The sequence below is a fragment of the Pelodiscus sinensis genome, chromosome 1 (assembly GCF_049634645.1).
Source record: "Pelodiscus sinensis isolate JC-2024 chromosome 1, ASM4963464v1, whole genome shotgun sequence".
Classification (NCBI taxonomy): Eukaryota; Metazoa; Chordata; order Testudines; family Trionychidae; genus Pelodiscus; species Pelodiscus sinensis.
The window spans coordinates 93,059,564-93,072,069 of record NC_134711.1 but is presented as its reverse complement, the minus strand read 5'-3'; the positions used below and the strand labels follow the sequence as shown (position 1 = coordinate 93,072,069).

At 50.0% G+C, this 12,506-nt stretch overlaps 1 protein-coding gene across 3 annotated transcripts in view; it reads left to right on the top strand.

Annotated features, from left to right (window-relative positions):
• The window catches only part of CSF2RB (colony stimulating factor 2 receptor subunit beta), a 32,340-nt gene that overhangs the window by 11,517 nt on the left and 8,317 nt on the right, over positions 1 to 12,506 (top strand). Inside the window, exons 2-9 of one of the 3 annotated variants that reach the window (XM_075937689.1) lie at positions 2,285 to 2,427; positions 3,501 to 3,668; positions 4,565 to 4,694; positions 7,520 to 7,704; positions 8,295 to 8,452; positions 8,889 to 9,060; positions 12,111 to 12,246; positions 12,337 to 12,497. In XM_075937689.1, the coding sequence (XP_075793804.1) occupies positions 3,605 to 3,668; positions 4,565 to 4,694; positions 7,520 to 7,704; positions 8,295 to 8,452; positions 8,889 to 9,060; positions 12,111 to 12,246; positions 12,337 to 12,497 (1,006 nt within the window). In that variant the 5' untranslated portion in view covers positions 2,285 to 2,427; positions 3,501 to 3,604. Of the gene's footprint in view, positions 1 to 2,117; positions 2,428 to 3,500; positions 3,669 to 3,804; positions 3,864 to 4,564; positions 4,695 to 7,519; positions 7,705 to 8,294; positions 8,453 to 8,888; positions 9,061 to 12,110; positions 12,247 to 12,336; positions 12,498 to 12,506 lie in introns of those variants that run through there. The other 2 variants (XM_075937693.1, XM_075937699.1) reach the window with 2 other exon arrangements.

Sequence of the window (12,506 nt, the reverse complement as noted above, 5' to 3'; positions counted from 1 at the left end):
CTGGAAGCTGAGCCCAAAACTGCATTTTCCTTGGAGCTGAAGAGTTTCTGTGTCTGTATTGTTCTCCAGAGGGGTTGTGATCTCAGCTCTGTGCCTTGGCTAGAGGAGACCAGGTGAGCTGGCCGGGTAGGACAGGGTGGTAAGAAACTCCAGAGAGGAAGAGGGCGAGTGTCAATGGCTCAGTTAGCAGTTTGGGAAGCATCCCGAAAGGATCTTCTGTGACCGCACCGTGTCACAGCTGGGACTTTTTTATAGTAAATAAAAGTGATTTTATTAAGTACAAACAGTAGGATTTAAGAGGTTGCAAGTAAACACAAGGATTAATTCAAATGAATTTAATTCGGGGGAAGTGCTGTGACCGGTTAGACAAGCAGTCAAACTAGATGACCACAAAAGTCCCTTCCAATAATCTGTGCAAGGAACCATTTCCCTGGATCTTGTTCCCATCCACTTTGACTGTGCTTAGGGTCTTGGATGGGTATACACTTGGGGCTGCTAGCCCTTCCCCTTGCTCTCACTGCTGTGCTAAGTTCCCTGTACGCTGTGTGGCCACAGAGCTGGCTATTGAAGGCTGCACAAGCAGGGAGAGGTGCCTCTCCCCTGGCCCAGCCCAGCCCTGCTAGAGCTGCCATGGCCATGAAGAGGTACCCTCCTTGGCCCAGTCTTGCTTGAACCATTGTGGCCATGAAATAACACCCCTCCCTTGGCCTGCCCTGGCCCAGCTCAGCCCCACTGGAGCCATCATGGCTGTGGAAATGCTCCTCCCTTGGCCTTGCCCAGCCCACCTCTAACCAAGGCCCTCATCTCCCCGCTCCCCAACCATCTTGTAAGCGGGGGAATGATCCCGCTATTGTGGGGAACTTTCCTGGCTTCTATACACCCCGGTGAAATGAACCAGCGAAAGGATCTGAGTCCCCGCTCCCACTTCCTTTACCCCATGGCTCCCTGATCCTGAGGGCTCCCTCTCCACTCTCTTGAGTAGCAGAGCCCTTGAAACCCCAACAAGGCTGGGCCCAGGTTTCCTGGGGCTTAATCCCTGACCTTGTAGTCACTAGGGCCGTGTCCAGACTCAGGGGTTTTTTCGGGAAAAGTAGCCTTTTCCCGAAAAAACTTCCCCTGCGTCCAGACTCAAGCCGCGTTCTTTCGAAATTATTTCGAAAGAACGTGGCTTTTCTTTCGATGGCGGTAAACCTCATTTCACGAGGAAGAACGCCTTCTTTCGAAAGTTCCTCTTTCGAAAGAAGGCGTTCTTCAATGTAAAGAGGCCGTCTTCGAAAGAGAGCATCCAGACTCGCTGGGTGCTCTCTTTCGAAAAAGTGGATTTCTCTTTCGAAAGATCCGCCTGCAGTCTAGACACGATCTTTCGAAAGAGGCTCTTTCGAAAGAAGCCTACAGTCTAGACATAGCCTAGGGGCAGGAGTTAGGGTGTCCCCACTCCGAGGTGCTCTCTTTACACTGCAGGCTTTCTTGGCCCAGTGATCACTTCACAAGGTTCAAAGCAAATACAATTTATTAAACATCAACTGGTTAAAGAGAAAAGAATAAGAAAAAATGAGAATGGTTAAATGAGAACACACAGCCCTGCTCTGTAGCACAGGGACATCAAAACAGCAGTCTGCAGGGTGTAAGGACAGTCCACAGTCTCTTCCTTAGAGGCCCTGGATATGCTGCAGGGGGGGCTACAGGCTGGACACGCTAGCTCTGGTAGTGACCACACAGTCTCAAGCTCGAAGTGGCCAGACCCCTCTCCCAGTCCAGAGCCTTTCCCCACACTTTGCTGGTCCCAGGTGCTCACCACATCCAGCTGCAGGCTGTGCTGCTTGGCCAGTTCCAGCTCCTTGTGTTGCTTCTCTGTTCCTTTTGGCTCTCTGAGCACTGCCAGTCTGCTGCTCAACACAGGGTCTGCACTCCTTGAGCTGTGTATGCCTGGCTCTGCTGCTGGCCTGGCGCATGGGGTGATAGAAAGTTCACTCTGGCCTACGTGCAAAGACAAAAAAGCTGAAATGGTTTCTGTTATACAAGATGGCTTCTAGCTAAACATAAACTAACTTCATCACCTCTTTCTCCCCTGCCCCCCCGCTTCAGATTTTTAGAACAACATCAGTGGGCGCCCTGTGGTTGTGAAACACTCTGAAAGTAGGAAGTTCAGAGTCTCACACTTCAGCTCCACAGAATTCGGGGCTGGGTCTGCTCCCTGAAAGGAAGCACACGCGGGACCCGGATGCAGTCTGAGTCCGCGGGCAAGAGGTGCAGGGGACACTTCAGCTTCTTTGCTTCTCCATAGGGATCCATTCCGCTGCTGGGCAGCCGCGCTCATTGCTGATTCCTGCATGTCACAAGACGATCCAGCAGCCAGGGAGTGAGAACCGAGAGGGTCAGCAACCCACCTGCTCGGGGCGGCTGTCCCATCAGCAGCTCTTGGCTCAGGTGAGGAAACTCTGCTTTCGCTGAGAGAAGGGTCCATGGCCAAGAGAGCTCGTCCCCAGGCAGACGAGGGCTCGTGAGCTCTGGAGCCGCCAGTCCCAGTGGGGTCTCTCTCTGTGGTGAATGACACTTGTCTAGCTCACTGTATCCCATCAAAGTCAATGGCATTTAGGAAGCTGGGGGCTGTTCTGGGTGGATCCCCTGTTCCACACTCAGCCATAGATCAGACTTCCCCAGAGCACGGCCACTCGGCTTTGGGGCTGTGCCCCCAGCGGGGTGGGTCTGTTCCACTTTTTAGAAAGCAGGAATCCGGGGCCACATTCTCCAGCGGTGCAATCCACTGGACTTCAGCGGCGTTAGGCCAGTGGAGCATTGGGCCATTGTCTCTGCACCACTCCGTTCAATGCTGGGTCCCACAAAGAGACAATAAAGCTAATCTGGTCTCATGCCTGTGGATCAGGTTCCCCAAGCAGCTCCTGGGCGCTGGCTGCACACTGCCAGGGGGAGTGCAGGGCAGGGCAGCAATTCTCTCCAGGCTCTCGCTGAAGGAGAAAGCCCAGAGCTGAAGGAACATGAAGACTCATCCCAAGAGAGGGGAGATGTACATGCTTGGGGGAGACGGGTGGGGCAGGGTAGGATGCTGCGTCTCCAGAACCTGCATGGGAACCAAGAGGGGAAGGTGGGAGTGTGTGTCTGTGTGTGTCCCTGTGTTCAGGGCAAAACGTGGAGATGAAGGAACATGGAGAATGAAATCCCCTCTCTCCATAGCTGAGGACAGTTTCTTGCTGGGGAGGTCAATAAGGACATTGAGCAACTCAAATCAAGCACAGTTGCTTCTCAGTTCTCTGGGCATTCTGCAGTGGCTCAGGAAGGAGGTGGGGACTTTGCTCTGCAATTAATCGATACTGGAAGTAATTTTTTTTCACCAGCCTGTCTCCTACTACTGGTCTGACTGGGTGGCTTAATGGCCCCTTCTGACTATGATGGATCAAGGCAGAGAGGGGAGGTTTTGTGTCTCACAGAAATTCCCAACCTCCTCTATGTGATTATCAGAGCTTGGTTTCCACATTCCACAGGTGACAAGGACGGAGTTACCAAGTGAGTGCAAGGACCCCAGGCAGGCGCCCAGCGCAGAGCACAGGGAACAGGACTGAGTTGGTGGGCACAGACTGGCGTGGACATGCAGACGTTCTGCAGAGCTCTGCTGGCTCTGTGCTGGGCTTTCGGCAGGGGAGAATCACGAGGTGATTTTCAGATTCGTTTCCTCTTCTTTTGTCTTTCCTGCCCTTTTCTTCATCTTCCCTCCTCTCCTTCCAGCCCATTTACCTTCTCCATTCCCCCGCCCCTTCCTCTGCTTCCACCCTCCCTCTGCCATTCCAAATGAGTATCTTGGTGACTGGGCTGACAGGCAAGAGGACAATTGGTTATATGAGTAGAAGGTAAGAGGATGAAAACATGGATGATCTTACATGGTGGGAGGATGGATGGATGGAAAAGCAGGAGAGCATGGATGGACAAGTGGGCTTTTGGGCAAATGTATGAACAAGGTGGATTCTGAGTAGGTGAACGAACTGGGGGAGGGGGAAGTACAGGGATAGACAGACCCTGAAGGAGAGTGCGGGAATAAAATCACAGAAAGGCGAGAAGTGGAATTGATCACATGGGATTATAAATCACCAAATATCTCTGTTGTAAAGCAAACAAATGGGAAGGCAACTCTGTGTGAGTGTGTGTGTGTGTGTGTGAGAGAGAGAGAGAGAGAGAGCTCAGCACAAACATCAAAGGATCCCTATGAACTACCCGTCTTTTCTATACCACAGCAGAGATCAAATGGGATCTTCTGTCATGCCCAGGGACTGTTGCTGTTTTTAGGTTTAACCTCCCAGGGGCGCACGGGCAGAGCTGTTTGTTTGTTGATTAGGTCTAGTTTAGCCTCTGGGGTGTGAGGATCGGGGAGGGGGAGGATTTTATCCCTGACTCAGGAGCTGACTGACATGCCAGGGACTCCCCAGAGAGTTTACCCATTCACGTGGCATTGCCTCTGCCCTTCCCACCATGGCTCTGGTGGGCACTGCCCATTGCTCCTCTCTGCCCATCTCCATGAACCACAGACTGCATTGTGCTTTCCTCCCCCTGTCAGAGAGCCTCCCGATGCAGAGCCTGCACTGCTACAACGACTACACCTCCCAGACCACCTGCACGTGGCAGGAGTGCGGAGCGGCACGTCACTTCCTCAGTGTGACTCTTCACCATAAGGACAATATAAAAGAGTAAGTGGCCTCTGCTCTGCTGCAGAAGGACACAAGAGGCCTGCGGCTGCTGAACCTGTGAAGTGGGAGTGAGAGGAAGGGAAAGGAGTGGAGCTGACAGTCAGGTTTGAGGAGCACCGGGGCAGGCCCTGATATAGGATGGAACCTGGCAATTCTTTTAGATCTCCTCTGGGAGCCTGAGGAGAAACAGGAGGTTGTACTAGTCAGTTTATTTTCATTACCTTTCCTATACCTCTCCCTTATTTTTCTGGGGATCCCAGGTGTGAGTGATGGCATTTCATTCCAGTGAGTTTCTGGAGTGGAGAAAGAGGCATTACAGTACAGGTGGGTTGGGGTCCATTCATCAACAGAAGAGAGAGGAATGGTTCTTCATTCTTTCAACTTTCCTCTGGGTCTTCTTGGTAGCACGGTTATAAGGAACATAGCTCTAGTGAGATCATGTCCACAAAATAAGGGCGGGTGGAGAGGCTGTGAAAAGAGAGAAGTGGTTATGTCTAAGGCTCTGCAATCAGATTTCCTCCCCGAGTCACTGGGCTTTGCACGTCGGTATTTTGCCTCCGCATCTGTTTCCTTCTGAGAGAGGAACTGAGCCATCATCCGGTCCAGAGAGATAGGGTGGGCAGAGATGGAGAGGGACAGAAAGGGAGCAAGAGATGGGGAGGAGAGGAGAGGGCCAGGGTTTAGGAGTGATGCAAAGTGGGAGGGAATAGGAAGGAATCATCTCTGGTATTTGGGGAAGAGATTATTAGTGGTGTGATCCCACACCTTTTAAAGGAAGGACTGCTGACTTCACTGAGTTTAGATTGGGACCTAAAGGAGGCCACCACATCTGGAAAAACAGCCCGTGCAATGACTTGGCCCTTGAGAGAATGTCCCAGAGCCCAGTGTGAACTTGATCTATGAGGATGGATCCTGGGATGAGCGTGAGCTAGACAGAGGACCTGTACATGAACGCCAGCATTATGCTGATGACACACAACTCGCTACCATCCCTCACCACAGACAAGTGCACCACTTCCACCCAGATGGCCCAGCACTTGGATGAGATCAGCTCGTGTGTGAAGAGCAGCTGGCTGAAGTTGAACCAGAGCAAGGGAGAGGAGATGCGGGTGGGCAGGGGAGACCACTTTGAAGAGTTTGCAGCCAGGGTACAGTCACTTTTGGCTGATGTTGCACAGCCACAATCAATCAGTCCATCGTTGAAGAGTACTCTTGGATTTCTCACTGAGCCTAAGCTCTCATGAGGAAGTGCCACCAAGTAACACATTTTATCTCCTCTGCTTGGCTAGGAGACTTAGCCCCATCTAGATGGGTCCAGCTTCAGTTATTCACACCTTGGTCACTTCTTGGCTGCACTTCAGCAACACAATGTACCTGGGCATGAAGGCTTCCAGGTGTAGGAAACTCCAGCTAGTTCAGAACACAGCAATGTGTCTCCTAGAATAATAGGGGTGGAAGAGACCTCAGGAGGTCATCGAGTCCAATCCTCTGCCCAAAGCAGGACCAACCCCAACGAAATCATCCCAGCCAGGGCTTTGTCAAGCTGGGACTTAAAAAACTCTAGGGATGGAGATTCCACCACCTCCCTAGGCAACCCATTCCAATGCTTCACCACTCTCTTAGGGAAATAGTTTTTCCTAATATCCAACCTCGACTGTATCTTGAGGCCATTGCTCCTTGTTCTGCCGTCTGTCACAACTGAGAACAGCCTCTCTCCATCCTCTTGAAACTCCTTTTCAGGTAGTTGAAGGCTGCTATTAACTCCCCCTTCACGCTTTCCTTTTGCAGACTAAATAAGCTGAAATCCCTCAGCCTCTCCTCGTAAGTCATGTGCTCCAGCCTCCTAATCCTTTTTCTTTGTCCTCTGCTGGACTCTCTCCAATGCATGCCACATTCTTTTTGTAATGGAGGGCCCAGAACTGGATGCAATACTCCATATGTGGCCTCACCAGTGCCGAATAAAGGGGAATAATCACTTCCCTAAATCTGCTGGCAGTGCTGCTACTAATGCAGCCCAATGTGCCCTTAGCCTTCTTGGCTACAAGGGCACACTGTTGACTCATATCCAGCTTCTCGTCCACTGTAATCCCCAGGTCCTTTTGTTCTGCACTGCTGCTTAGCCATTCGGTCCCCAGCCTGTAACAGTGCTTGGGATTCTTCTGTCTCCTCAGCAACACAAGCTGCCGTGACCTCACTACTGCCCTCTGCTCTCCACACAGGCTTCCTGCAGAATTTCAAATCCAGTTAAAGGGTCTCCTTATCTTCAAGGCTCTCCATGGCCTGGGCCCAAGCCTTCTCATAGGCCATCTAATGTTCTGGAACAAAAATTGTGGTTGACAACACTCCTGCTCCTCTGGCACAATGAACTCTGATGAGCCACTAAGCCTAAAGCTCATCTGTGCTGGAGGCAGAGCTTGTCCAAGGGCCAGTCGGAGGCTGTGGAATCAGTTTTAGTGGGGACTTCTCAACAATCACAACTTCACTGCTTTCCACTCCAAGCACAAGGTGATCTCTCTCACGGGCCTCCTCTAATATAAATACACAGCAATACGCGTATACTTAAAAGCCAATCCCACCAAAGAAGACACTGCATTTCACATGCTTTTCCCACTGGGGAGAGGATGAGACCAAACCACTGATGACTGATGTGAAATCTGTCCCCCTTTGCTTAATAATCTACTTTGACGGTGCCCATATGGTACGGTGATGGGCTCAGTGTAAGAATCTGCATTGAATAGAATGTGGAGAAGGTTTTAGGAGCCTAATTTTAGATTTTCTACCTGTACTTAAAGCAGCTTCTTCTAGGCCTCTCTTTTTACACACAGGATAAGCACACCGATACCATGTGAGCCTCAGGGAGCCAATGGGTTCCCGGTTTGCCAGGACTCCTGTATCTGCTGGAGCTGCCGCAGGAACAGCACCTCTTTTGCAGTTGGGGTGAACGACTATTACAGTTTCAAACCCAGTCGGTTGCTGCAGGCCAACCTGAGCATCAGCCCCTTCCAGAACGGTAAGGGTGAGACACCACTACTCTCCACTTGCCAGGAATATTTGAGATCCTTTGAAATGAAAACTTCTTCCTCTGCTCTGATCCCCTAACCAAGAATCCCGATCTCTAACTTTTAACCCTACTTCTGCATGCCAGGCTATTATCTTGCCAGGAATAGTTTAATTCCCATTGTGCGGCCTGTGCGTCTCACTTAGAGGATGATGGGTGGATGGATTCTTCCTCTCCTGCCTACAGTGGAAAAGCCAGATGTATTCCTCCCTGTTGACCCACTCCCTTGCTCTGGCTGCCTGTCTCTGCCATTAGGGAAAAACTGATGCCAAACAAATCTCTTTGCTAAGAAACACAGTGAAATGTTTTCACCTTTCAATGAAGATAGCACTCATTTCCCCTGTAGCCTTGGTGCCCCTCTCTGTTGCATGGCTTTTTTTTTTTTTTTTTTTTTTTACAGTCCCAGAAATCCCACACAAGCCTGATGTTAGGCAGATCTGGGTCCTTCCTTATGGAGATAAGACTTCACTATAGGACCTCTGCCCTGTCCACATCCCCATATACTAATAACCACAGTCTGTCTTATCCCTTCTTATTTTCAGTCCAGCCCCTCCCACCTCAGAAGCTCCAAATTAATGTCACAGAAGAGGGTGACTTCTTGCTGGCCTGGGAAGCAGCTGGAGGAAGAAAAGGAAGCCACTGGCAGCACCATGCACTGGAGTTTGAAGTGGCCTACAAGCGGGAATGGGAATCCTGGGAGGTAGGCATGAGAGATGCTTTGGCATTGGCACATGCTGGTTTTGGGTGCACCTTTTGGAGGGCAGAAGACAGTCCTTTGCAATCCTCTGAACCCTGCTTGGCTGCCACTGAATCCAGACCATCCTCTGAAACCTGGATGACCTAGAGGGTGGCGGGGGGGGGGGCATGCTGCAGCCAGCTATGTGTGCTGCTTACAAATCCCTTGCTGTCCAGCCATGGCTGGGCATGGAGAGAGATTTAGTAAGTAAAAATCACTCTGTGCACTATGGGAGCAATGAACCCCACACAAGCATCTGTCTCCAACTTCACCCTGGGATCAGAGCGCTGGCAGTGCTTGGCTAAGCAAAATTGCCCGAGAAAAGGGTCCTCCCACAACTCTCTAACCAGTCTCTGTCTCCAGCTCCCCTGACTCCTCACTATCTCTTCCTCACCGACAGAAATCTTCCTCCGTGTCGGTCGCAAGCTCCTGCCACTGCCTGCTAAGGCGTAATGCCCTTGTGCCCGGCAGCACCTATCTTGCTCGTGTGCGAGCCAAGCCGAGCCAAAGCGGTGGCTGGTCTGGGCAGCCTAGCGAATGGAGCACTGCTGTGTCCTGGAAGTCCCAGGAAGGTAAGAGGGAGGGGAGGAATAGGGACCATGATGAGCTGCCAGAAGAGGGATATTGTGCTTCACCGATGGATGATTTGGAAGCTGGGTTGATGACACTGGGGAATTTCTGGAATTTGCTGAAAATGGTGCAGTTTCACTGGTGCTCTCTTATACGAAGTGCATTTGGTGTCGGTGACAGGTAGCAGAGCAGTAGTCATGGAGACTGCAGTACTCTGGTTAGTTGCCCAGCACAGTCCCAGTGCAAGCCAGTCTTTCTGTCTGTTGCAATTTATGTATCTTCTGGGTGAATGGACCAGCATAATGCTCTGGGCTCCTCTAGAAAATCCTGAGACTAAGGGCATCTTTACTGTACTAAATGAGGTTGACCTAAGTTACGTTGGAATACAGCCTGCATAGTAATTAAATCACTTTTGTGTGTCCACGCTATGCTTCTTGTGCCGAGGGTGCGCATCCTTATTAGCAGCATCTGCATTGATGCAGAGAGCAGTGCACTGTGTGTAGTTCTCCCAGTGTGCAACTCACCACCCTCTAGCATAGGGAGTTTGAGGAAAGTTTTGCAAAGCCTTGTGGGATTGAAATGAGTGGCACAGCTGTGACTGGGATCACGATCTCAACATCCAGAAAGCAGTGTTCTTCATCCCATAATTTTATCTGCATCCCATAATGTTTTGATCATAATCCCCCCCCACACACACCCCAAAAAATCTGTACGTCTCTCCTCAATGTCCATTATCTGTGTCAGAAGCATGGATCCGCCACAGCTCTGCACTAGTGTGATGAGTGTTGAGCACTGGGTGCTTGATGTTGCAGTATTTGCAGAGCTGCAGGAGAAGCCATGTGGAAACCTAGAGCCATGGGGTTAGTTAGAAGGGACTGCAAGGATTATCTAGTCTAACCTCCTGCCAAGATGCAGGATTTGCTGTGTCTGAACCACCCAAGAATGATGGCTATCCACACTCCTTTTGAAAACGTGCAGCGAAAGAGCTCCCATTACTTCTTTATGCTGTTTCTTCCACTGTCTGTTACAGTTTTTCCTGAGATTTAATCTAAATCTTCTATGATGTACTTTGAACCTACAGCTTCTTCCTTCAGTGTTAGCTCACAGGGTTTGCATTCCACCCCTTTGATCATCTCTGTTGTTCACTGCTGGCTCCTTTTCAGGTTCTCTCCATCCTTTCTATACTTCGGTAACTAAAACTGGACACAGGAATCCAGCTGAGGCCTGAGCCTAGTAGAAGAAAATGTCCCCTCCATTATTTGCAAGCTGTGCCTCTGTTAATGCAGCCTAAAATTGCATTAGCTTTTCTTTTGGTAGCTTCATGATGATAACTCATGTTCAGATTGGGGTCTACCACCACTCCCTGCTCCTTCTCATCAATGCTGCTGCCACGCTAGTTATTTCCCAGACAGTATTTGTGCATTTGGTTTTTCTTCCTTACGTGTAGCACTTTACATTTATCTTCATTGAATTACATTTTGTGTTCAATAGCCAAATTACCAGGATTCATCTGCATCTGAACTGTTTGCTTGCAATCCCCCTCCAAAGTATTGTGACATCTGCAAATTTGATCTATATGCTCTCTATTCCTACATCCAAGTCATATAGAGAAATACGTTAAATAACGCTAGACCCAGAACACATCTCTGTGGAAGCCCACTTGAGACTACTTTCCAAATGGATATAATTCCATTAATGGTTACTCTTTCTTTGTGGTTGTTTAACGAATTAAAGCTATCATTAAGTGGATACCTGAGTCCACATTTCTCTAGCTTCCTTACCAGGTTGTCATATGGGACTGGCTATAGCCTTGCTAAACTATAGGTATGTCCACCATATTCCCTCTATCCACCTGTCGTGGGGTGGTCCTCTCTTATTTCTCCCAGGGGGTAGGTCCTCTCTTATTTCTCCCTGGGGCTGTCTGAGGCTATGTCTAGACTGCAGGCTTCTTCTGGAAGATGCTTTTCTGGAACAGTTGACTTCTGAGTGGGGTGAGAAGTGTCCTACCATAGTGGAAGAAATATACCTTCAGCAGAGGATTGCAGATCTACCTCCAGGAAAGTTTCCTCAAGATTTCTATGGATACTTCCTTGGATATCCCAGTGCACATAAACTGGGTGTTCCACAGCGCACATTCCTTCCCATGTCAAATTAGGCAGAACAGCAGATAGCAACTCTACTTGTATTGGTTATTTCACTACCTCTTGAGTAAAGAGTAAATCAACACACTTCTTCTGTTCCTCCTCTGCCTCCTCTTCACTGTTCGTGACACGGACCTGTTCAGTTGGGTTTCTCTGAAGTATCCACTGAGCTACTGGAGATGGTAGTAGCAGTGGAGTCTCCATCAAGGATGGCACAGAACTCTTTGTAAAAGTGACAGATCTGTGACTCCACACCAGAGTGATTTTTAGCCTTTCTTGCGTTCTTATACAGCGCCTTGGCTTTCACATGGCATTGCTGCTGGTCCTTTCTGTAGCCCTTCTCTGTGCCCTGAGTGATCTTCACCTAGTTGTTGACATTTCTACAGATGAATTGAAGCTGTGCCTGCACTACCTCTTCTTCCCATAGACCCAGGAGATAACTTCTCCCTTTCCCCTGGAAGCACATCTGTGGCATATAGCCAGCACGGTCAGCTGGAGAGTAGTTAGGCATGCTCTAGAATTGCTACGTGTGGTTTCCAGAGTGAGCAAATAGGAAATGGAATTTCAAAAATGCACAGTTTTGACTTCTTGTGCACCTGGCTGCTGAAGAATGGAGCTAAAAGTTGTGATCAAAGTGGTCAAAACTGGGGCATTGTGGAACAACTCCGGAGTCTAACAGCCAATGTAAGTAATGCAGTGCCTTCCCGGACACCTTGTCTAGGTTAAGTCAGAAGAGAGTGAAATTTTAGTGTAGAAATTTACACGTCAACCTTCCATCAACACGATTTTGTGTATAGACAAGGTCTAAAAGGATTCCCTTCCTCCCTCAATCCACAGTCAGTCCCTACTTCATCCACTGTCCTCCCACCCTGCCCCTCCCAGACGTACACTAACCACTGGCTCCTCACTAGGGGATGAGGCTCAGCCCAAGAACCTTCGCTGCCTCTTCAATGGGGTGGATCAGCTAACATGCAGCTGGGAAGTGAGGAGAGAGGTCGCCAGCTCTGTCTTGTTCACGCTCTTCTACAGAGCCACACCGGCATCACAGTAAGTGACCTTCCCTTGGCAGCGTGTGTCTGTCCCCCTGTGTCTGACCATCCCTCCTGCTCGCTCAGGCCTCGCTGCTCTCTCCCCCAGGGAGACGGAATGCTCTCCAGTGCACGAGGAGGAATTGCCTCACAGCCCCTACCTCTTCCAGAGCTGTGAGATCAACGTCACCAACGCCAGCATCCTGAGCCAGTACCTCATAACTGTCCGGCCCAAGGAGGAGGAGAAACTGATTGCAGCCTACAAAAACAGTGAGACCC